The sequence below is a fragment of the Podarcis erhardii genome, assembly GCF_964252035.2.
Source record: "Podarcis erhardii genome assembly, chromosome: Z".
Lineage (NCBI taxonomy): Eukaryota > Metazoa > Chordata > Lepidosauria > Squamata > Lacertidae > Podarcis > Podarcis erhardii.
In genome coordinates, this window is record NC_138504.1 from 4,309,345 (window position 1) to 4,332,213 (window position 22,869).

The following is a 22,869-nucleotide window of genomic DNA, read 5'->3' on the forward strand; positions in this document are numbered from 1 at the left end:
CTGGAGACTTGAGGTTGAACGTAAGGACAGCCCTGCTGGATCAGGTTGGTGGCCCATCTAATCCGGCAGAGTTGCCAACCAGATGGGAAGCCTGCCCGCAGGACCTGATCCAACAGCAACCTTTCCCTCCCTGTAGTTTTCAGCAGTGGGGATTTCGGAGCATACTGCCTCCAACAGTGAAGATAAAGAGCATAGCCTATCAAAACTTGCTGCATGAAGGACATTGCTGACAGGAAGGCTGCTCTGCTCAGGACAGAGGGACAGGGTGGGTGGGGAGGTTTGGAAGCTGTGCTTCATCCACAAGTACCCTTTTTTCTTTCAAAGAACAAGATCCGAGGGAAATCCCTGCAGGTTTTTCAGCCTGGATGAGGAAAAGCTGCCCGAGGACAGGTTGTTCCTGTCCGTGCACTGCTCTCCCCAAAATCCCCAGCTCACACTTGCAATTATTTTTAAAATCTTCCTACTTTTAAATGAATTAACCTTGGCTTATAAACAGATGCAGGTATCTAGTTTTAGAAAACTGAAAACAAAAAGGCAGGTCTGAGGCAGAGCATCTGCTTTGCATGCGGAAGGTCCCAGGTTCAAACCCAATGGCACCTCCAGATCAGAACTTGGACTGTCTCCCTACTCACTAATCCAAACCCTGGAGAGCCAGTGTTGTCAATACTGAGCTACATGGACCAAAGACCTGACTCAGTATGATGCAGTTGACTTATTTATTTTTTTTTACTTTAAAATGCATAAAGTGAAGCCAAGCCTTCTGACACCACCTGCTTATCTTACTGGTATGTAAGTGTGCAGGGTAAATTGCTAAGGTCCACATGGCAGATGAACCTTGTGCTGTGCTCACCTTGAAAATGTTTTGTTCCTCTTCACCTCAAGTGGTCCCTGAGTGGTTTTATTGATTGGTTGCATTGCATTGCATTTACATCTCACCTTTGCTTCAGAGAGCTCAAGGACGTGGTTACCCCCCCCTCCTCAATTAATCCCCACAACAACCCTGTGAGGTGGGTTAGGGTTGAGAGGCAGTGAGTGGTTCAATGTCGCCTAGGGAGCTTCAGAGGAGATTCAAACCCTGGCCTCCCAAGGTCCTAGTCCAGCACTCAAACCACACAACACACTGGCTTGTACACTGCACAGGAAAATGCACTGTGCAAGAACACAAGATATATTTATTTCCCCTCCTCAACATAAGCCACTGCGTACCACCTGCTCCAGTGACCACTGGACTGGGATGTGGGCAAGGAGGCTGGTCACAAAGGAGGTTGGTAACCTGTCACACTACTCTCCCTGACTTCTGAAGCAGCTCTTTTGAGTTGGGAGCATACTGGCTTGTTGCAAGAAGCTGCACAAGAGGCACTGCATCCCCCAAAATGTCACATTCAGAATGTAAGATGATGCTGGTTCCTGGATCAGGCCAAAGGGGCCCATCTAGTCCAGCATCCTGTTCTCAAGAGTAGCCAAGGAGAGGTCTCTGGGAAACCCACACTTGGGAAATGAGTGCAACACAATTCTCTCTGCTTGGGATTCCCAGCAACTGGTTGTCATTTACTGTCTCCAAAGCAGAGGGAGAACACAGGAATCAGGGTCAGTGACCACCAACAGCCTTGTTCTCCATGATTTTGTCTAATCTTCTAAAGCCACCCAGGTAGGTGGCCATCACCAGGTGGGAACACCATAAATAAGTCCTTTCTTTTGTCTGTTAAGGTTTCCAACATTCAGCTTCACCGGGTGGTCCAAAGTTTTAGTAGCACATGCAGGGGGAAAATATTCCCCTTTCTCTTTGTTGACTTTCTCCCTACCATTGCTACAGACACAAGAGGGAGGAATACTGAGGCTTCCGAGGGCGATGAGGTGGTGACTGGCTAGAGGAAGCAGAATGACCATCCAAGAGCATAGCCTCTCTCGTCCGCAGGTCATTCCAAGGTCCCTCTCACCAGAGAGCTCCTGCCTAAATATAACCCCACTCACCCTTCGCACTCGCCCTGCAGGAGGGGCTATAATTAACCAAGTGTGCTGTCCAAAAATAAGAGTGTTGGAAGTGACCCCCCAGTGGATGCTGCAGAGGTCAGTCATGAAAACAGCCAATGAGCAGCAAAGCCCCAATGGCAACAAAGCCCCAGCCCAGGGAGGAGAGACACCAGGAAGAGATCGTTGCTCCATTGTGGTCACCGGCGGAAGAGACAGCCGGACAGGCGCTCAGAGGTGGCTCGAAGGAGGAGCTGCTGACACCCAAGGGAGCTGACAACACCCGGGATGCTGGCCAGGATGTGAAGTGTTTTGATGCCAGGACCTCCGAACGCAGACAGGGTGAGTGTTGCTGCACCTGGGTGGAGTCTGTCTTTGAAAGGGCTTACCACCCCACCCCCAGCAGCCACCTTGGCTCTATGAACTTGCTGCTTTGGGCACAACCCCAGCTTGGGCCGGTAGTAATCTTGGTCCCCTACTGTGGCCATACCATAGGGCTGGAGGGGCAGAAAGGGGATCTTGGCCATTTCCCAGCTGTGCCCAGATCTGAGGGGAAGAATTGTGCTTTGGGGCCAAGGCTTGTCCTTGCAGGCAACAGGTGCCCAGCTCCACTCCTGGGCACTAAGCTATTTATCTGGTTAAATGCCTGGCTTTTCAAGTGACATGCACACAATGGGCCCTACCCAGAGAACAAAAGCACAATGACTCCTCATACATCAAAGGGCAGCTTGCTTGGCACAGGTAGGTCCTGCCCCTCCTCCCTCCCCATTGGCAGGGAGAGGAAGAGAGGCAGGAGTGCCAGCACCCCACCCCAATTGTCTGAACCTCCCTTTCTTGCAGGGCAAGCCCACCTTGCACCCATGGGCGACTGGCACCTGCTTGGGAGGCTGCTGGAGAGCGCACAGGAGCACTCCACGGTGGTGGGCAAAGTCTGGCTCACTGTCCTCTTCATCTTCCGCATCCTCGTCCTGGGGGCAGCAGCAGAGAAGGTGTGGGGGGACGAGCAGTCCAACTTCTCCTGCGACACCAAGCAGCCCGGCTGCCAGAGCGTCTGCTACGACCAGACCTTCCCCATCTCCCACATCCGCTTCTGGGTGCTGCAGATCATCTTCGTCTCCACGCCCAGCCTCATCTACCTGGGCCACATCCTGCACTTGGTGCGCATGGAAGAGAAAGATCTGGGGGCCTCCCCGGGGGTTCAGGTGGAGGTCAGCAGCAGCCCAGCAGCTCAGCCCAGGCCTGGCACAGCCCCTGTGCGGGACGCCTGCGGAAGGATCCGCCTGCAAGGGGCCATCTTGCGAACGTACTTCTGCAATGTTGTCTTCAAGGCTCTCTTTGAGGTGGGCTTCATCCTGGGCCAGTACGTGCTGTATGGCTTTGAGCTGAAGCCCCTCTACACCTGCAGCCGCTGGCCCTGCCCCAACACGGTCAACTGCTACATCTCCCGGCCCACCGAGAAAACCATCTTCATCCTCTTCATGCTGGCCGTCGCCTGCCTCTCCCTCCTGCTCAACATGGTGGAGATGTACCACGTGGCCACCACTAAGTGCAAGCAAGGTCATGAGCCCAAGCTCAGCCCAGAAGGGCAGCCAGAAGGAGAGCCTGCCAGCCACCGCCTGCTTCACTGCCCCAGTGCTACGCCTCCCAGCAGCCCCTCTCTGCAGCCTGCAGAGAAAGCCAGTCCACGGACGGAGGGAGTGAGCGAGAGCCCCGCTTGGGGCAGAGGGCAGAAGCGAGGGAGCAAGTCCAGCAAATCAAGCAACAAGTGGAGGTCCAGTGACCTGGCTGTTTAGCCAAGGAACTTTGCTAACTTCACACTGGATAGCAAGACCCAAGCGTTCCCACAGGCATTAGATGCAACACCAAGTCGAAATCCCTACCCCAATGCCTGATCAGAGAGAGAATTCCTGGGCTGGTGGAAAGGTAGGCTGTACCTGCTCAGGAATTAAGAAGCCTCAGGCCTCTCTCCTTTACCTCCCAAGCCTGCCCTTTCACCAGAGAGCAACTCTGCCACGCTAGGAGAAGCAGCAGAGACTTCACAGCTCCCTTTCCAATGAAGAAGGGGGAATCTGAGGGAGAGTCCCAGGCTGGTGCTAAGTCTCGAGACCCTCTTCTCCAAGGCATCAGCCCCAAATGCCTGAAGCAGAGATTTCAGCCACTTCTCCTTCTGGGAGCAGCTGCTGCAAAGCCACAAGCAGAGAAGAGCACTGGGCATGTGGACAATGGCCAGGCGCTTTGGAAGATTCTCTTGGTGTCTGCTGCCCCTTAGTGGCCAGGAAGTGGAAAGAGCACGCTTCAAGGCTGGCTCAGTCCGAGCAGAGAGCTGATGCGATGGGACCCACAGCAGCCAGGTCAGGGAAGGGGGTGGAGGTCTTCCCCTGGGGGCATAAAAATTGGTAAGGCATGCTGGCTGCCACATGCACACCCACCAATGGAAATTGCCTCGCTGGGACATGGGGCCTCCAACCCTGTTCTCGTGCATCACCACATTTTGGGGGCACAGAGACAAGGACCACAGCCCTGGAATAAGAGATGAAGAGAGACAAGTCGGCCAAATTTTTGTGCCTTTATTTGAAATGAATGGTTTCCAGAGAGACGCGGGGAGGGCAGGTCCTAATGCCCTGGGCATCACTACGACGACGAGACCCGCGGACTGGCTCACTGGCAACAAGGACACAGACAGGGGCTGGGCCAGAACAATATATACAGGCTCAACAGACAGCACCAGCACCAGCACCAGCCATAGCTCAGAGTTCAACGCAACACACACAGATGGGTGAGGAAAGGGTTGGTGGGATGCTGAGCAGCCTCTGCCTCATGGGGCAGTGGGCGTGGTGGGGTGGGCGGCCAAGCTAGCATCGAGGAAGCAGGGGAGAAGGCGGCTCAGGGTGCAATTAGGGCCTAGTCTCCCCCAATACAAGAGAGAACAGAGTGTTCAACCGTTGGGGATTGGGGGGGGGAGGACTGCCATCTACTGGGCAAGGGGAGAACTGTAGAAGCCCCACCCCCCACCCCGTGCAAGAGAACGTGCACGGCAAGGAGCCAATTCATTCACCCCGCCCCAATTAGCACAACCAGGCACAGGGTCTGCACCCCCAGAGCCCAGCTCTCCTGCAACAGTGAAGACACGCCCTGCACCCTTCCCTCCCCAGGCGAAGAGCCTACCTGTGACACTCCCCCCAAGCCAACACATTGCAAGGAGAAAGGGGCAGGCAAGCAGGCACTCCTAGGCAGCGTTGGAGGAGAGGGAGGGTGGGGGTGGCTCCTCGTCAGAGGGAAAGTGATCACCAAGTGGGGAGCGTCTAGAGCCCTATGTGCCCGCCAAACCAGGCAGGAAAGGGGCAGCAAGCCACACACACCCCACAGTCACCCACTAGCTGGCTGGAGTAGTGCTGGGGGGCCCCAATCTCCCTCTGGCAAGACTGGCACCACCTGCTCAGTCCATTTCGTCATCCAGGCCGCCGCCGCCTCCACGGCTGTGCTCCTCATAGATCTCGCGCACAGCCAGGACGCGGTTGAGCATGCTCTCGAGCATGCTTTTGTCCATGGGAATGACGGAGTACCACAGCGGCGACTCGGCGATGCACGACCTCTCAGGCTGCAGGTAGAAGACATCATTGCGGTTTCGCAGGCTTTCAGGGCTGCAGCCGGAAGGAAGGAAAGCAAGAGGAGATAAGCAATAAGGACAGAGAAGGGGCTCCTGGCCTAGGCGGGAACCCCACCCTTCCCTGGAACCCCACTGCCCGCTCTTCAGGTTCAGCACATAAGCCCTGAACCAAGAGACAGGGGACCCCAAGTTGCACTGAGGAGCAAGGACTGCAGAGCAGCGGCTTTCTGCTCTGGCCAAAACCTTTCAACAACACCTGCTCCTGCTCCTCACAATGGCTGCCTCAGTGCCTGCTGCATCCTGCTGCCACCACCGCCCTTGATGCCCGTTTTAAAAAATGAATGGGTAAAACACCACTGCGTATGACTACCACCACCGCTGGCAGCAACGGCACTAGCCTCCCCCCGCCATCGGCATCTACCTAACAGCAAAAGGGGGGGGGTGTCGCCAAGCTTTCTGGGTCCTTTGAGTACTGAGGCAATGCAAAGAAACTGTCATGAGCACCACCATGCACAAGCTGCAATCGTGCGCACTGTGACCCTGTGCACACAGAAACGAGGCATTGTAGAGTTGGAAGGGACCCTGAGGACCATCTAGCTCAATGCCCTACAATGCAGGATTCTCAACACACAGTCCCCCATCCCATTTGAAACCATACCAGACCCTGCTTAGCTTTGCAAATGTGCTAGCACCTTTACTGTTGCACCACTAGGAGTTCGTTCCCACCAACGCATTTAGGCTTCAAAAGGGGGCTTTTTCTTTTTCTTAAGCCTAATGGGTGTCTTTGTGGGGGGGGGGGAGGGAGAGGGTGGTGCAATCTTTCTGGAGGGTGCAAGTTTTGGAGGAGTGAGCAACAGTCAACCTCCCCAAGCTTAATATCTGCAGAGGAATACTGGGGTCAGGGACGACCCTCCAAGCACCAGGTAAAGCCTCTGCGGGGGTCCATGGCCTACTGCCATCATACTGGGGACCCATTAGCCCAGCCAACAATGTTCAGGAACCAACTGAATATCAAATGGGCCTTGTTGCCGGAATGGGCCAAGGGCCCTCTGTTCTCGCAGTGGCCAACCAGACACCCTAACAAAAAGCCCACAAGCAAGGGCTGAGCACAAGAGCCACCTCACCCCTCCTGCAGTTTCCCAGCAGCTGGCATTCAGAAGCCCCGCACCCTCTGACAGTCAGCTGCTGCAAAAGGCTCTCACCATTTGGAGAGATAGAACTCGTAGAACTTGACCGGGCAGCGCAGAGGGTTCATGCGGTTCTCTCGCTGCTCCAAGACGGGCGCTTCCTCCTCTCGCTTCCGCTTGCCCAGGCCGCCATCTGCAGGGAGAGTGTGGAGGTGCAGTCAGGACAGGGGCATCCCCAAAACGGATGGGCAGCAAATGGATGTGGGCGGAAAGCATTCCCTACCTCTCCCCTTCCGGTGCCGCACGGGAGCATAGTAGCGGATGCTCACCACCTTGGTGGTGCCCCGTGCTGTGGTGCACTTGCGCGACTGGCGCACGACGTTGGTGAAGGAGAGCTGCATGTGCTCCTCAGCTGTCTGGAGCCCAAAGAACTTGGTGTTGAAGAACATGAGTGTGTTGAGGAGCACGAAGGGGGAGTAGACACCCAGCTGCTTGCACTCCCAGAGGTGCTCCTCTTCCACGCGGGAGAAGACGGTGTCTGCAAAAGGACAAGCCACCACTGTCACAGGCATAGTGAGCCACAAGGCAACAGACAGAGCCAAGAACTGTGCTTTGATGCACTGGCTAGGGCTCATGGGAGCTGCAGATCAAGTCGATTGGGCTTTATGAAGCCCCTGATGTCTTATGCCCCACCTGGATCACTTAAGCCTTCTGATGGGAAACTCTGGGTGGTCCAACATGCTCCTGAGGTTCCCTTGGCCCTGTCCTGTGGAACTCCTTGCGTACAGAGGTTTGGCAAGAGTCATCCAAGCTCAACTTGTAGGCATCATAGAATTGCAGAACTGGAAGGGACCCTGAGGGTCATCCAGTCCAGCCCCCTGCAATGCAGGAATCTCAGCTAAAGTATCCATGACAGGTGGCCAGTCAACCTCTGCTTAAAAACCCTCAAGGAAGGAGAGTCCACAGCCTCCCGAGGGAGACCGTTCTATTTCAAACAGCTCTTGCTATCAAAAAGTTCTTCCTGATGTTTAGTCAGAAATTCCTTCCTTGTACCTTGAAGCCATTGTTTCTGCAAACTGTTTTACTCAGATGCGCCTTTCAAACCTGGCATTCTTTACCACGAGCTTTTATTGATATATCTGACATTCTTAATATTATTACACTGCTGCGCTTTTAAGCTGCATACTGCCTTTTGATGTTCAGTTTGAAGGTGCGGCTTATTTATATATACATATATTTTAATTAAAAGATATAGAAAGCATCAGGTTGAGGAGCGCTGCACAAAGAGGCTAGGAAGGCTGCATCTGGTGCAATACCAGGAAACCTAAGTAGCCTGTTGCCATGGGACCCCCTCCTTTTCTCAGGTCTGACGCATTTAGAACTGGCCTTAGTCTAATAAACTCAGTTGCTCGTTTTCTGCTGTGTGCACAATCAAGCACACGGCTGGCAAGAAACCATTCCGGGAAACCCATCAATTGTTACTTTGGAGAGGAGAAGTGTTTGCTATATACATAAATTCATTTCAGCATATTCTCTAGCTCTTTTTGTGCACTACATGCATGAACCTATCATTTATTGCAGCCCTCCCCAACCCAGACCCCCTAGATGTTTCAGACTCCAACTCCAATCAGCCCCAGCCAACACAGGCTGGGGAGAATCTGAAACAACCGGACATGGCACCAGTTTGGAGGAAATTGGTTTACGGCTTCCAGACCATCTTTTTTATAGCATTGAAGGGCTCCCAAGGCACCATATAGTCCAACCCTCTGCAATGCAGGAATCACAGCTAAATAATCCATGACAGATGACCACACCACCTCCGTTCCAATGAAGGCGATGCCATCATCACCATCTGAGGCTGTCCACTCCACTGTCAAACAGCTCTTAGTGCCCAAAGTTTCTTCCTGATGTTTAGTCAGAATCCCCTTTCTTGTAACGTGACCCTATTGGTTCAGGTCCTACCGTCCAGAGCAGGAGAAAACAAGCTTGCTCCATCTGCCGTGTGGCAGCCCTTCATAAGATGGCTGTCTTATCTCCCCTCGGTCTTCTCTTCTCCAGGCTAAACACTGCCAACTTCCTCAACCATTCCTCATCTTTCTGTAAGTTTGCTGCATTCTTTCTTTGCTCTCCTTCCTTGGCCCCATGAAAGCATGGGGAAACTTTGGTTCTCTGACTACAACTCCCATCTGCCAATGGTCAGTGATGATGGGAGTTGTAGTTCAGCAGCATCTGGAGGGCTAAAGGTTTTCAACACCTGGTCTAATAATTTTTGAACTCTTTCCTTCCCTAAGCTGTTGACCTCCAGGTGTTTGGGGACTCTCACCAGCAAGTCCAAAATATCTGGAGAGCGACAAGTTGGCAAGGGCTGGCTCGGCAGCTATACCAAAAAGATTGGGCCTGGGTTCAAATCCTGGCTCGGCCATCGCCTTCTTGGGCCAAAATTAAGAATGAAGAAAAGAGGGTGAAAAACAGCCCTGCTTCCTGGGATGGCTATGAAAACAGACTGATGAAAAGACCCGGAGCTGTCAATATACTATGCACAAAGCACCACAGACCCTCTTGGGTGCTAAGATGGGCAGAGAAGGTCCTTTCAGTGGTTCCTCCACCCCCAAAGGCTTAAGGGGTGGCGGACTGTGGAACTCCCTCCCCACAAAGGTGCATCTGGTGCCTTCATCAGACAGCTTTTGGAGAATGCTTAAGGGACACCTCTTTACCCTGGGCTTCTGACATGTGGTTTTAGAACCTACCTAACATTTATTGTTACAAGTTGCTTTCAATATTGTGTTTTAATGCTGTAACCCACCCCAGGACCTTGGGGTGAAGGGTGGGTAATAAATATTAAACCTGCTTCCACAAACTGTGATTGTTGTGGGGGGAGGACACCAAGAAATAAATGCCCAAAGCCTGACATGGAAGCCTCTGAACTAGGCCCTTTTGCTTGACAGTGACTATGAGCATTAAGTCCAGATCAGAGCCTCAAAAGATCCATTAGGTGCCTGGGAGGGTGTCCCAAGAAAAGCCCCAAAGTGAAGCAGGAAGGCAAGAGCCCATTCCCTGCTCTAGTGCTACCCGCTGAAAATTGGACAGCCCGATATATATATCCCTTTCCCAGAATCTGGAAACTTCTCCCAGGATGCCAAGGGAAGAGGAAAACACATCTCTTATTTCCCTCCCTCTGGCCCCCTCCCCAAGGCACGTACTGTTGGGCAGGATGGTGGGCTGCCAGCCGCTGAGCAACCTGTTGAGCTCCTGCACAAAGGTCAGGTAATAGAGGTCCGTAAAGATGTTCACCATGCGGTTGTTCTCCAGCAAGTACTGAAAGGGGGAGATGGGAAGCACAAAGTGAAGTAGGAAACTGCAAAACCTGCTCTCTCCCATGCACACTCTCATTACCTCCCCTCAGCTCCATACAGAACACTTGCTAGACTGGCAAGAACGTGTGAGCCAATGCCATCCTGTTCTCACAGTGGCCAACCAGATGCCTGTGGGAAGCCAGGAAGCAGGATTAGAGCACAGGAGCCCTCTCGCCTGTGGGTTCCAGCAGCTGGTATTCAGAAGCATTCCTGTCTCCAGCTGTAAAGGTAGAGCCGAGCCACGGTGGTTAGTAGCCACCAATAGCTCTATCCTCCATGAATTTCTCCCATTCGAGCACTCTCCCCTCCTGTGGTTTCCAGCAACAGGTATTCAAAAGCATCACGGCCTCCTACACAACAGCCTTATGTGTCAGTCCCAGAGAAAGCTCTCTTGCCAGCCAACAGGTGTTTTGGCAGCAGGATGCTGGTCCAATTGCTTCTGGGCATATGGAAAGAAGGTAAGATTTGGGAGTGCGTGGGGGAGTCTCCTTACCTGCTGTATGCCAAGGCAGAGGTAATAGATGCTGTCAGGCTCATAGCGCTCGCCATTGGGACGAGTGATCTCCTTCACAAACTGGGCCAGACCATAATTCAGTTCTGCCGCTGTGCAGGCCAGAATGTCCTCTTTGATCCGCATGGGTTTGGCTGCAGGACAGCAACAGAGCAGAGTGATCATCATCATCATTATCACCGTCATCAACTAAGGTCCCCAAGTTGGGCTACAGCACTAAAACAAAACTAATAAAAGCAACCTAAAACAAACTTACAACCACAAAACTAAAGGGAAGCCCTAAAATATGCACCTCTGGCGTCAAAAGCCAGGGCAAAGAGTACGTCTTCGGCGTTTGCTATAAGCAGTGCAACAAAGGTGTCAGGAGTGCACCTCTGTGGGGTGTTCCACAACTTAGAGGCCACAACCTCCCAACTCAAGTCTCTGAGGGTGGAGGAACGACCAAGAAAACCCCCTCTGAGTGCCGGGGGGGGCACACCTTCCTTCTCCTCCTCCTCTTCCCTCCCTCCTTGACTCCAGCATCCCCATCTCCTAGAACTGCAACTGCCCCTCCACCCGGCGCAGACTTACGGCCAAAGCGCAGCTCGTCGCCCTTGCTGGTCTCGCCACCAGCATACTTGGCTTGCACCCAGCTCTTCCAGGCGTTCACACCATAGGAGTAGTTGAGGGCTGTACAGCTGGGCTGGCTGCTCATGGAGTCCCGCGAACAGCTCTCTGAGAGAACCAGGCGCTTCGGGCCCTGGGGGAGGTAGGGAGGAAGGGAGGAGGAGAGGAAGGCCTGTCTTGTAAGGCAATTGTCAGCAAGGGAGAAGGGCATCCACATTAAATTGGGGTGGGGGTGGGGAGACGAAGCCAGAATCTGCTTTGCATGACATTTGCTTGAGGAAGGAGGGTAGTCCACACAGTTCACCATTTCCATCTCACACCCTTGGATTCCTTTACCTTGGGTGCAGTGGCTTTCAGCCTGTGTGCCATGGCCCCCTGGGGTGCCTTGAATGATGGTCAGGGGTGTCGCAGGCAACACTGGCCTCTGTCCCTCTTTCCTTCCCTCCCTTCCTCTGGTGCCTTTTCACATCTCATAGCTCTTTGTTGCAGCAGCCCTGACTATGAGCTCCCCAGGCAAATGGTGCCTCTGGGGCTGGTTAGGGGGTGCTTCACAGGGCCCTGTGGGACAGTGTGAAGAGGTATGAGAGAAAAGTTTGTTTGCTGGGCAGTTTGAGTCACCAAGTGTTGCTTTTTTCCTGCCAGCAAAAGGTCGTCTGATTGGCCAGAGTTCCGGGGAAGGGATATGATTGGTTTGGAGAGATTAGACAGGTTTCAGGTTGGAAAAGAAAGGGGTCCTGAGGGAAGGAGGAGATACACTGAGGAGCCTATCCGTAGGAAGAGAGCAGCTGGGACAGGGAGACCAGGCAGAGGATCTGGGGAAGGTATACAGACAGGAGTGTCCTGGGAGGGCTGAGTCTGAGCCAGGAGAGACAGATCCTGTGGGAATTCAGGCTCCCTGGGTGTCAGTCTAGCCAGGAGGGGAGAGTTCAGTACCTAGAAGACTCCCAACCCAGTGACAAGGGGAGAGGGGATCCCCTGGGTCTGTAATACCATTTATAATACCTCAGGCGTGGGGTTGTTAAGAGGGGGTAACTGAGGAAAAATGCCCCTCGCTCATGAACCAAAGGATTAAGCTGTGAAGGAAGTGGTATAGTGTTGAAGGTATTATCTAAGTGACAGACACTGATTTGAACATTTTACCATCTCTTCTGGAAACCTGAATATTTATCTACCTGAAGTGTGTCAACTGATGTTTAGTAACTGAAATTTAAGAAGAGTTGTACCTATAATACTGCATTTAAGCCTGAGACATCGTATAGTTAAAGTAACTAAGTTGAATTCTACCTGAAAGAACTCGTTTCCTGACCAACTTTGTGTCATAAACTTAATAAAACTTTTTGTGTTTTGATCAACTCCTACCTGAGACTCTAAAGCATGGGTAGGCAAACTAAGGCCCGGGGTCCGGATCCAGCCCAACTGCCTTCTAAATCCGGCCCCCAGACAGTCCGGGAATCAGCGTGTTTTTACATGAGTAGAATGTGTCCTTTTATTAAAAATGCATCTTGGGGTTATTTGTGGGGCATAGGAATTTGTTCATTTTTTTTCTTTTTTCAAAATATAGTCCGGCCCCCCACAAGGTCTGAGGGACAGTGGACCCTGCTGAAAAAGTTTGCTGACCCCTGCTCTAAATCATTAAGTTTTCCCTCACACAAGTCCCCCACTAGATAATCTGGGGTAAATTGTAGAAATTTGTGCAATTGGTGTACCGTGAGGTGGTGGCACTATATTTAATTGAGGGCCGGCCCAACGAAGCCAGGGTGAGAAAGTGCCATTGAGCCATCGCAGAGGCACCTTTCTTTGGGGGGGGGGCTCAGAGACCAGGAGCTGGCAGCCCAGAGGACTCCTTAGAAGAGGGGGAGAGGAGGCTGAGGGCACACCCCACCAGGGAGGGCGTTTAAAAAGGGGTGAGGAGCTGCCAGCTCTGCAGGAAAGGGATAGCATAACTGGGCTCCTGAGCCCCACAGGGGGGCTACAGAAAGAATGTAGTTGGTCAAGGGAGCCGTGGACCCAAAAGGGTTGGAAATATCTGCATTAGTTTAAGCTTTTCTGCAGTGGGCCCCTCACACCAGTTCCCTCCCTCCCCCTGATGATCATCCCATTCCTTTCCGATTAAAAAACCTTTGGGGAGAATGCATTTGTGAACAACTGACTTGTACATGGTGCCCTCCAGCTGCTGTTGGAATGCAGCTCCCATTGCCCCCTTGAGTGTAGCCCAAGCTGTTTGGGATGCTGGGAGTTGCAGTCATAGTCATCTGGAAGGCACCACGCTGGGTATCCTAACTTTAACAGAGCACGGGAAGTTGCCTTATCCCAAATCAGACTGTTGGCCCAACAAGCTCAGCATTGTGTGAATGGCAGCGGCCCTCCAGGGTATCAAGCCAGGGCCTTTTCCAAAGTCCTACCTGGAGATGCCCTAGACCCTCCACTGAGCTGCAACCCTTCCTATGCCTAATGGTTCCATTCTGCTGAAGGAAGGGCTGGCTGCTCTGAGCCCAGAATGGGAGACTTGTCACAGGGCTACTCAACCCCGAATCCAATCAATCAGCCAACATTAGATGAAATGAGGCGAGCGGGTGGCCTTGAGGAGCAGACTCACCTTGCGCATGCTCCGAGGCAAGTCTTGGTCAGCAGAGACGTCATCTGGGCCCACAAGGCCACAGTCAAAGAGGAAATCCACACTGGGGTTAATGTCCAATGGGTCTAGGTAGGGAATGAAGCAGTATGGGAAGTGGATCAGTTATGGAGCTCCCCTGCCTCCAAGCAGATACACACAATAACCTTCCAGGACCAAGCCTGCAGAGAACAAGCCCCCACTCCTTGTAGAGGGAGAGCGAGCCAATGAGACAGCTTCTTTCCAATGGGCTTCCTAGGGCGCCTTCAGCAGCCCCTGGAGAGGTGTGGGGAACCTGCAGCCTCCCACTTGTTGCTGGTTTTTAAGAAGAAGTTGTATGGCCATCTGTCATGGATGCTTGGCGTCCCTTCCAACTCTACAATTCTGAGAGTCTACAATGCTCATCATCCCCAGCAAGCGTGGCCACAGTGCCCTTTGAAAACAGGGAGAAGGGGCAGGGAGGAGCTTCCCCAAAAGGGATATTGGGAAATGAGGGTGGAACCACCACTCAGAAAGCCCTGCACCTGTTACCCAGCCACTCTTCCCAGCTGAGGAGGCAGAGATGAAACTGAGGGCCCTTGCAACATATTACATAACTGAAAATGCCAGACAGCCAGTATTGGTCATGCTCACTTCAGCGATACCTGAAATGCAAAGGTTCCCCACGGCTGCCCTAGGGGCGCCCAGGAAGGATCTGAGACAAGCATGACACAAGCAATCCTTCTTACCACCAAACTGGCACCTGCCAGAGCACAGAAGAGACCAGGGCTGCATCCCCCACACCACCTGCACCAGCAAATGTCTAACACCTTGAGTTTGCCTTGGCACTTACTTTTGGGAAAGTCAGCCTCCAAGTCCTGACCTGGCTCATCCAGGACATTTGCCATCTTGACCGCCATGGCGAGCACGTCGTCTCTTGCTGGCCCAAAGAGGTCACAGTCCTCCAGGAGGCCTTCTGCACTCTGGTTACTCACTAGGTCTGCGAATACAGAAAGCGGGTCAGGCATGTGAACAAAGAAGTGGCTGCTTCAAATCTCTGCCTTGAACTCATTGAAGTTGGCCTAGGCAAACCATTGCTTCTCTCGCTCCCAGCCCTGGGTATGTTCACATCGTAGTACCAGCTGCTGCAATGAGCAGAGACAGAGGAGGAGCCCAAGCCGTTGGGTGCATCCGGCTCAGGACTGCCTTTTCTGACTGGCAGCAGCTCTCCAGGGTTTTAGGAAAGGGCCATTCCCAACCCTCCCTGGGACCTTCTACATGCAAGGCAGATGATCCGTCACTGAGCTAGGGACCCTTCCAGTAGCAGCAGGTGCTGCTGCTCCCAGAAAAATGCAATCATGAAAACTACCACAAAGGTCTGAAGAGGCTTTGTCCAGCTCCTCTGCTTCTGCGATCATCTCAGCCATGGCCAGGATATCGGCTTCCAGAGGATTGGAAGGGATCTTCACCTTCAGCTCCTCTATGGTCTCCACAATCTTCTCCGTGCTCTCCAGCGTGGTGGGCAGGAACATTGGCACAGGCACCTACGAGCAGCAGGGAAGGAGGATTAAGGCAAACGTGGTGGTGGGGATGCAGGAAAGCTTGAGTGGGCCGGTGTGGGGGAGACGCAGGGAACCACACTTACCGGGACAGGCATGGAGAAAGGCACAGGTACTTTCTGGCAGTACATGTTCATAGGCACAGGCACGAAAATGGGCACAGGAATGGGCAGCACAACCACCTGGGGCTTCCAGTCGGCTTCTGTCAGGAAGGATAAGCACACACCGTCAGGAGAGCCTCTCCTTGCCTGGCTTCCACAGCCCTCCAGGACAGGGATGCCACTTGCTCCCAAAGGTGTTGGATCAGGTCCTCCAGTCCCCAGATGCACAGCAAATACGCTGCTCATGGGGTGCAAACCGAATTGGCTGTCAATCTGCAGCAGGGCCAAGTTTAAGGTTGCAGGGCTAACATCTATGGGCCCTGTACGCAGTCCAGGACCAAGCCACTAGAGAGAATGCCTGACCACTCATCTCCCCAGCAGGTTGCTGTGTTGGCCCCGGCCTCCCTTGTGCCCCCTCACCTGTCTGACAGCCCTTGGACTTCATTTCTATCTTGCATGAGACCCCTCGGTTCTGCATGAGAGGCTTGCACATGGCGGCTTTGTTCTTCCGTGGGGTGATTGGCTGAGACGACGGCTGGGACGCAGCAGCAGAGGCGGCGGCTGCCGGGGCAGAGCTGTTCTTCGCAGGTACCTGGGCAGATCCATACGTGTGTCAGAAGCCACTCCAGAGGGAGATGGTGCCCTACCCACCCCTCTCTCCTGCAAGGCATTCTGCTGTACATCTCGCGTCTTGGCAGGGCCACTCGTGGGCCCCCACTCCTTGCAAGCTGCCAGGCTATGTTAGCAATGCAGGGCATGGGGGAAGGGACAGAGACCAACCTGTTGCCTGGGGTTCAAATGCTGCCCTCCTCCCCCATCTTAGCCTCCAAGCCCCACACTGCCAACCACCTCCCTCCATGGAGCAGCCCAGCAAACAGTGGGAAATCCCTGCTCAGGCCACTCACCGTGCTGGTCTCTGCTTTCTGCGAGGTGGTGGTAGAGGAGGGTTGCTTTGGCTCGGGGGTCTGACCTGGAAAGAAAAAACGGCTTGGGGAGTGAGCTGCTTTCCCCCCTGTCGCCACCTGCCCATATCTGGCAGGCAGGCAGTCCTGCGGGCCACCTTTCGCTTGGTGCCGAAGGGATAAAGGGGAGCTTTCCTCATTATCTCCCATTCCTCCAGGTTCAGTCTGGCAAGTCTTCACCACTGGAGAGTTAAGGCCTGGCCCGTCTGCCGGCGGAGAAGCCACAGAAAGACCTAGGCAAGGAGGAGTTTATCAGGGCTCAAGTAGTACGTTTGAGGCAAGGCTCCCAGGTCTTAGCAGATATGTGGAATATCACGTAAGTGTTGGCGTGGGGTAGGGAGGAACTAGACAAGCCCCCTCCCCCTCCCCTGCAAGAGCCGTCCACTGAAGCTCAGGCAAATCCATTAACAAGCCAAGCAGGGGAGTGATGTGACTTATTCCAGAGGAAGGGTGCAAGTCAGGGCAGTGCAGTCAGGGCATAAAACCGGGAGGAAAACAGTGCTGTCTGTGCGCTGCCAAGTTGCTGCCTTTGCCTGCCTCTAAGGGAGACCCACCTTTACTCGCTGGACTCTCTGCAAGTCAGCACCCACATGAGAGTTCTGCTATTCTGCGCAAGTGCAAAAGCCCCCTACACAGAAGTTGATATTCACTGTGGATGCAGCATCCAAGAACCCCACCTTTCCTTAAAAACAGAAACAAAACACGTTCCTAGCCCTCATGGCTAATGAGTTCAGATAAACATGTGTAATCTATTGGACACAACAGTCACAGCATCCCGCTCTCAACAGCTGTAAAATAAAAATGAAAATAAACGAAAGGTTGGTTCTTCTCAACAGGGCATCTGCCACCCCAATGTCAGCTGAGGATCACTGCCTAGGAGATCCATAAGAGGATGGTGGGTGGACCAGGAGGAAGGAGGGGAGAGCAGAAACCCAAAGGACAGAAAGTGGTGCTGAGAGCGTGACAAAGAGAGAGAGCGAGAAGAAAGAAAGAAAGAAAGAAAGAAAGAAAGAAAGAAAGAAAGAAAGAAAACTGGAATGGGAGAGGAGGAGGAGTCCTTGGGCTTCTTGCCTGTTCCCAGCATCAGACCTGGGTACCCAGCAGCAGACCTTTTGGCAACACCACGGCCTCCAGCACCTGCCTTGGACACTTCTCCTGCCACGGGAGGATCTTCCCTTCCTGCTCATATTTCTGGGTCTCCCATCCCAGAACTGACCTGGCCCAACACTGGCTTAGTTTTTGGACTCTGGGGAGCGGCATGGGCAAGCCACATGCCAGGCCAGGCCCCACCCCTACACATGGAACTGTCCGCTGGAGAAGGGGAGCCACCCACGGAAACAGCCTGGGAGCTACAGGCAGCGCCGGCTTCTCGTGGCTGGCCCTGTGTGTCATAGAACCAGAGAGGTTAGCGATGGAGGGGGAAGGGGTCTCCCCGCCAGGTCCCGTCCCACCCCCACCCCCCACCCCCCGGGGCCAGTGCAGAATCGTTCCCTAGCGCTCAAGCCAGACCCCTGAAGCTCTCAGCTAGCCGAAGCACCCAGCGACTCACTGTTCAGCAGGCTCTCAGGCCCTTTCTGGGTGTCCAGGTTGGGCTGGTTCTGTTGGTTATAAAACCTCAGAAGACACTGCTGGTTGCAGAAGTGTTTGATTTGCCCCCGCCAATGGATGGTTTCCAGCAGCTTGCCCTGACGCTTGCAGGCGTGGCACCGAGCCGCCTGAAAAACAAACAACACGACAAGGCTGCGGAGGGGGCCACCTGGGCTCCAGGGCTCCGCTCCGGCCCCTTGCGGGCCAAGCGGCAGGTGGGCACTGAGGCCAGCGGAGCCCCTGCACTGACCTTGTAGTACCAGAGCAGGTATTTGCTTTTGCAGTCGTCGCTGCAGAAGTCCCAGGTGCTGCCCTCCAGCTGCTCGGTGACGGCTCGCTGGCACGTCTGGGAGCAGTAAGTGCAGGTGATGCAGCACAGGCCCAGGTTCTTGGTGAAATCCTGTTTATAAAGAAGCACACACCCTGCGGAGAAACGAGACGGGTGAAACCTTCCCAGAGCAGGGAGAGAAAGAGTGAGCAACGTGTGGGCACACCAATGCCAGCAGGAAGCCTAGAGCGAAGGCTTGGAGGAACAAGCGAAGCACAGGAAGGCAGAGGCAGACAGACAGAGAGAGAGAGAGAGAGAGAGAGAGATATTCCTGAGAGCAAAACGTGTCCTGCACTGGCCCCCGGGGGTCGGGAACTGACAACAGGGGTGGGTGGTGGGGACTCACCAATCGCTCACCTCTCTGGTTCTAAGAAGAGTTTGCTCCGAGTGACCAAACGATCGCCCACCGCATGCAAGGACCCAGGAGGTGTGGCAGGGCCAGCTGGTCGCCAGCACAGCAGGAAGGGCCCCTCCAAGAAGGGGCGCCTTCCCCCTGCCCTGCCTTCAGCCCCTGGACGACTCTCTGCCACACACAAGGCCCCCTTCTTCCTCCTCTCCAGCACAGGGCCCTGCTCCCCCCGTAGCTGCCCAGGTACCTTCGCTGCAAAAGTTCTTCTCCACCCCAGAAAAGCGGATCTTCTCGTGCAGCAGCTTCTCCTGCTTGCAGTGCTCGCACTGGGACACCACCCCATGCAGGCGCTTGAAGTCCTCGCAGCAGTCTCGGCAGCAGAACTGGTAGACCTTGTCCTGCCAGAGAGAAGGAGGAGGAGGAGGAGGAGGCCACGCTCGGCCATCGGGCAACACAGCAGCGAGACAGGATCTTGCGGAGCTGGACTGGACCCCCACTGCTTTCGAAGGGCAGGCTCCAGATTCCCGCCCACCCACCCCCTGCACGCACACATACATACAAAGCAAAAATCAGCAGCAACTCCCAGGCCAACCCCAGACTGTCTTTCTGTAGGAGTGGCTGTAAGGTCCCATGTCCTGCTCATCTCCACATCTCCCTCCCTGGCAATCCCTCTGCCTCTGCTGTTTGTTTTGCAGGCCCCCTCACCTGCCAATCCAGGATCTCAGGCTTCCCAGTGAAGAGGCTGTGGCAGGAATGGCAAGTCAAGTGGATTCCACCTTCTGGGCTGGTGCGCTGCATTTTGAGGGAAGGGGAAAGATTCAGAAGGGGTGGGTAGGGGGACACAGGATCAACCTCTGCCCACTCTGGCTGGCCTGCAGCTGCCCGTGCCCAGGCTCACAACTACTCAGCAGAGGCACCGACCCAGCCACCACCTGCACGCTCCCAAGCCACACACTCACAACCACATCCCTGCCTGCCACTCCCCCACCGCCACCAGCACTGCCCACAGCATTCACCACGCTCCTGACCCTCTCCATGCGTTGCTCCCCCAGCCCCCCAGCTCACATCCACCCTCTCACCACATACCCCCAGCAGCATCACCCACCCATGACCCCAACCCACTGAGTGTAAAACACAAGTCCCCGCTGCTTCCCCCAACAGAAGGCTGACTGAACCCCATTCCACAAAGAGGGGGGCAGTAACCAGCAGGCACCCCATACAGGTTCTTCCCAGGGGACGTCCAGCTACTGCAGCTGCTCCTGGGAGGAAACAGGGATTGGCCATTGGACAGTGGCAGTACAAGACCAACACTCTGCGAGTAGAATAAATTATGCAAATCACACAAATGTTATAAATTTGACTATTTATTGGATAGCAGACACAAACTCTCTTCAGCGTCAGCAGAAGTAGAAACAGTTTTATTCGAGACAATGACCCCCACGATAGATTTGACATCATATATAGAGATATATCAATAAGCTAAGTAGATGTGTGCAAGCTTTACACGCCCTCCTCCCTCCCCTGCCCCAACCAGCTCCACCAACGTGCCCTGCCCCATCCTCTGGCCATTGGCTGGGCTTCTGTGATGTCAGAGCGTTGTGCTGGTGGACATTCTAAGTTCTGAAGGGAGAGGTGCGGCCATACAGTGCTGATATACAGGGCAGCTGCTGAGAGGGGAGGTTGATCTGGGAGGAGGAGGGTGGTTTGGAATCTCTCACACAAGCCTTAAGACAGGAGGAGCTGTGTGCAGACTGGGCAGCTAAGGAGAGTTGGAGCTTGGAAGACAAGGCAGTTGCGGGCTGGAGGTCCAGGAAGGAAGATGGCAAATCTTCACACACATATACGGGACCCAAGAACGAGGGATGCAGAATGGGCTCCTTTTTACTAAGCAGTGCCAAAAGGTCGAGAAGATGAATTTTACATCACAAGCCATGGATGTCTTTACTTTTGCAATTTAGGGAGGGGTTAAAAAAAGTGCACAGAATCCCGGCAGGGAGCAGACAACTGTGAAGTGCAACATGACCCCTCCTCTCCTCTCCTCCTGGCCAACAGAAGCCCACTCCCCCACCCCCATGTCTTCTTTAGCCTTAGAGCCCTTGGCAGACATGCCTTTTGCCTTCCAACACTCTTCTTGGCAAACAACGAGCTAGATGCTCCCCCGCCCGCTTTTTAAAAAATAAATATGAAAGCAGAGAGAAAGAGAAAGAGACTTTCAGGAGTCTGATGGATGCACCAGATCTCAGCCATGCAGAAAACCCACGTTCCTGGGTTTGGTCCCGTCACTGTGACGGCGGCAGAGCCTCCTTATGTACCTGGAATTTGGTCCAGCAGCTGGGGCTGCAGAACTGGTACACCACCTGCTCGTTCTTGTTGTAGTAGCAGGGCTCAGACAGGCTCTTCCGACAGAAGCTGCAAGGCCGAGGGGGTCCTGGGGAAAAGGAGAGGCAGAGGTTGGTGAGAGAAGATGCCTTGTTGGTTTTAGAGCATGGTGCTGATAACGCCAACGTTGCAGGTTCGATCCCCATAAGGGACAGCTGCATATTCCTGCATTGCAGGGGGTTGTACTAAAAAGATCTTCAGGGTCCCTTCCAACTCTACAGTTCTATGATGTAACATTAAGCAGAGAAATGAGAAGAAATGCTCTCCTCCGCCTGGTCCAAACTACTCTTACCCCAGGCAGGAATTTTGCAGCAAGTCAGGTGGAGCAAACTCGTGTGTCTTAAAGCACAGATCCAGCTGCCTCCCGTTCCCCATGTGCTAAGGTTAGCAAACGCCACACTTGTGGCCAACCACCACCCTTCTGAGACTGGCCAAGTGCTAGTAAACCTAATGGTGCTATCAGAGAGCAGGGACAGAAGTCAAGGAGCTCAACAATAGATGAAGCCAGAGCCAACGGCAGGCAGAGCCAACTAATTCTAGATTTGTCCTCATCTTCTTGCCTTGCTAAGTTATAAAATGGCAACACTGAGATGGAGGAGGAGGAAGAGGAGGAAGCTGATTGGTGGTGCCACCTCCTAGGCTGCTTGTTAAGAAGCCAGGCCAGGTGAGGGCAAGCTGAGGTTGGTGAGGCAGTGCCCCATTTGCCCTAATGGACTAGCAACCCTCGGTTAAGCAGAATCCAAGGAGCTCTTTCTTTCCCCCACCCTTCTGCTTTTACCTGTCAGGCCAGCCTGCTTGACTTTGTAGGAGGTGGAACAGCAGACGGAGCAGAAAAGGCCCATCTTCCCATTCCGGTCTTTGTGGGACAGCATGTCGAAGTTCTTGCAGAGTGTCTTGCACCACATGCATGGATAAACCCGGGTGTTCTTCTGCAAAAACACAGTGCAGGGACAGCTGCCACGCAGGCTCTTTCACTGCAGGGCACCCTTTATGTCCCACTCCCTCCTGGATTTTAACGGACATTGCACTCGTGTGTGTCTTTCTCTCTGACACACACCTCTCTCCCTCACAAGCATCTCCTTCCCCATCAAACATCTCTCTCTCTCTCTCTCTCTCTCTCTCTCTCTCTCTCTCACACACACACACACACACACACACACACACACGAGACTCAGTCACCCAAGCCAAGCTATCCTTACCACCTTTCCCACAATAACTTTTTACACAATCTCACGTTGGGGAGGGGAGACAGGGCAAGGTCCATCACATGGCCTGGCTCAAAGAGAGGTTCACTTGAGGGTCTGGACCCAAGCTCTGGGACATCCCCTCCACCCATTCGCACCTTTTTGTAGCTGTTGAGGCAGGTGGTATTGCAGAAGCGCTTCTGCTGTCCCTCGTGGAAGAGGTACTCCAGTGGCAGGCCCTTGTTGTACAGGTAGAGGCCACAGTTGTCACAGCAGTTGGTTTTCAGACCCTTGGTGGCACGGAACTTGGTGAAGCAGGCGTCGCTGCAGATGCGGTGCACCACATTCCCATTGCTGACCTCGTGCTGGATCTGCAGGCAAAGCAGAACTGTGGGTCACCAGGGCTGGCATTAGCTTCCATCCCCAGAGAGCAGCGGTGCTCTACAGCCCCTACGTAATGGCTGGAGGTGGCTGGGCCCAGGTGCAAGGAAACAGCTGAACGTTTTGTGGGCAGGGGAGGCTGTACCTAGCAGCCAACCTTATAATATCCTGCACTGACATTCCACTTTGCACTGGGAATTGCGGCATCTTGGAAGACGTGCTGCTGAATTTTAGTTCTCTGTTCTCAGTGAGCTTGTCAGTCCGGACGAATCTCTAG

The 22,869-nt window shown here is 53.8% G+C and overlaps 3 protein-coding genes across 7 annotated transcripts in view; 1 reads left to right on the plus strand and 2 right to left on the minus strand.

Annotated features, from left to right (window-relative positions):
• ARHGEF6 (Rac/Cdc42 guanine nucleotide exchange factor 6) overlaps nt 1-22,869 on the minus strand; it is a 370,252-nt gene that overhangs the window by 16,845 nt on the left and 330,538 nt on the right. The gene's annotated exons all lie outside the window — the stretch shown is intronic.
• Nucleotides 271-4,384, plus strand: LOC309334151 (gap junction Cx32.2 protein-like). The gene is made up of 2 exons (XM_081848309.1): nt 271-2,310; nt 2,809-4,384. Exons 1-2 carry the CDS (start codon nt 2,088-2,090, stop codon nt 3,759-3,761), a joined length of 1,176 nt encoding a protein of 391 aa, XP_081704435.1. The 5' UTR covers nt 271-2,087; the 3' UTR covers nt 3,762-4,384.
• ZMYM3 (zinc finger MYM-type containing 3) overlaps nt 4,521-22,869 on the minus strand; it is a 29,980-nt gene continuing 11,631 nt past the window's right edge. For 4 of the 5 annotated variants that reach the window (XM_081848280.1, XM_081848283.1, XM_081848281.1 and 1 more), the window contains exons 7-25: nt 22,370-22,582; nt 21,806-21,956; nt 20,961-21,076; nt 19,354-19,440; nt 18,896-19,046; nt 18,222-18,394; nt 17,934-18,099; nt 16,328-16,392; nt 15,843-16,014; nt 15,408-15,523; nt 15,132-15,306; nt 14,616-14,762; nt 13,769-13,872; nt 11,137-11,305; nt 10,549-10,700; nt 9,903-10,017; nt 6,986-7,240; nt 6,778-6,895; nt 4,521-5,609 (exon numbers count right to left, since the gene is read on the minus strand). In XM_081848280.1, coding sequence (XP_081704406.1) covers nt 5,405-5,609; nt 6,778-6,895; nt 6,986-7,240; nt 9,903-10,017; nt 10,549-10,700; nt 11,137-11,305; nt 13,769-13,872; nt 14,616-14,762; nt 15,132-15,306; nt 15,408-15,523; nt 15,843-16,014; nt 16,328-16,392; nt 17,934-18,099; nt 18,222-18,394; nt 18,896-19,046; nt 19,354-19,440; nt 20,961-21,076; nt 21,806-21,956; nt 22,370-22,582 — 2,850 coding nt within the window. In that variant the 3' untranslated portion in view covers nt 4,521-5,404. The remainder of the gene's footprint in view (nt 5,610-6,777; nt 6,896-6,985; nt 7,241-9,902; nt 10,018-10,548; nt 10,701-11,136; nt 11,306-13,768; nt 13,873-14,615; nt 14,763-15,131; nt 15,307-15,407; nt 15,524-15,842; nt 16,015-16,327; nt 16,393-17,933; nt 18,100-18,221; nt 18,395-18,895; nt 19,047-19,353; nt 19,441-20,960; nt 21,077-21,805; nt 21,957-22,369; nt 22,583-22,869) is intronic. The other variant, XM_081848284.1, reaches the window with a different exon arrangement.

Excerpts from the sequence above, each read along its gene's own strand:
- LOC309334151 (XM_081848309.1), top strand. The coding sequence starts at position 2,088 with ATGAGCAGCAAAGCCCCAATGGCAACAAAGCCCCAGCCCAGGGAGGAG. Across the intron at positions 2,311-2,808 it reads GACCTCCGAACGCAGACAGG|GGCAAGCCCACCTTGCACCC; the intron begins GTGAGTGTTGCT and ends CCTTTCTTGCAG.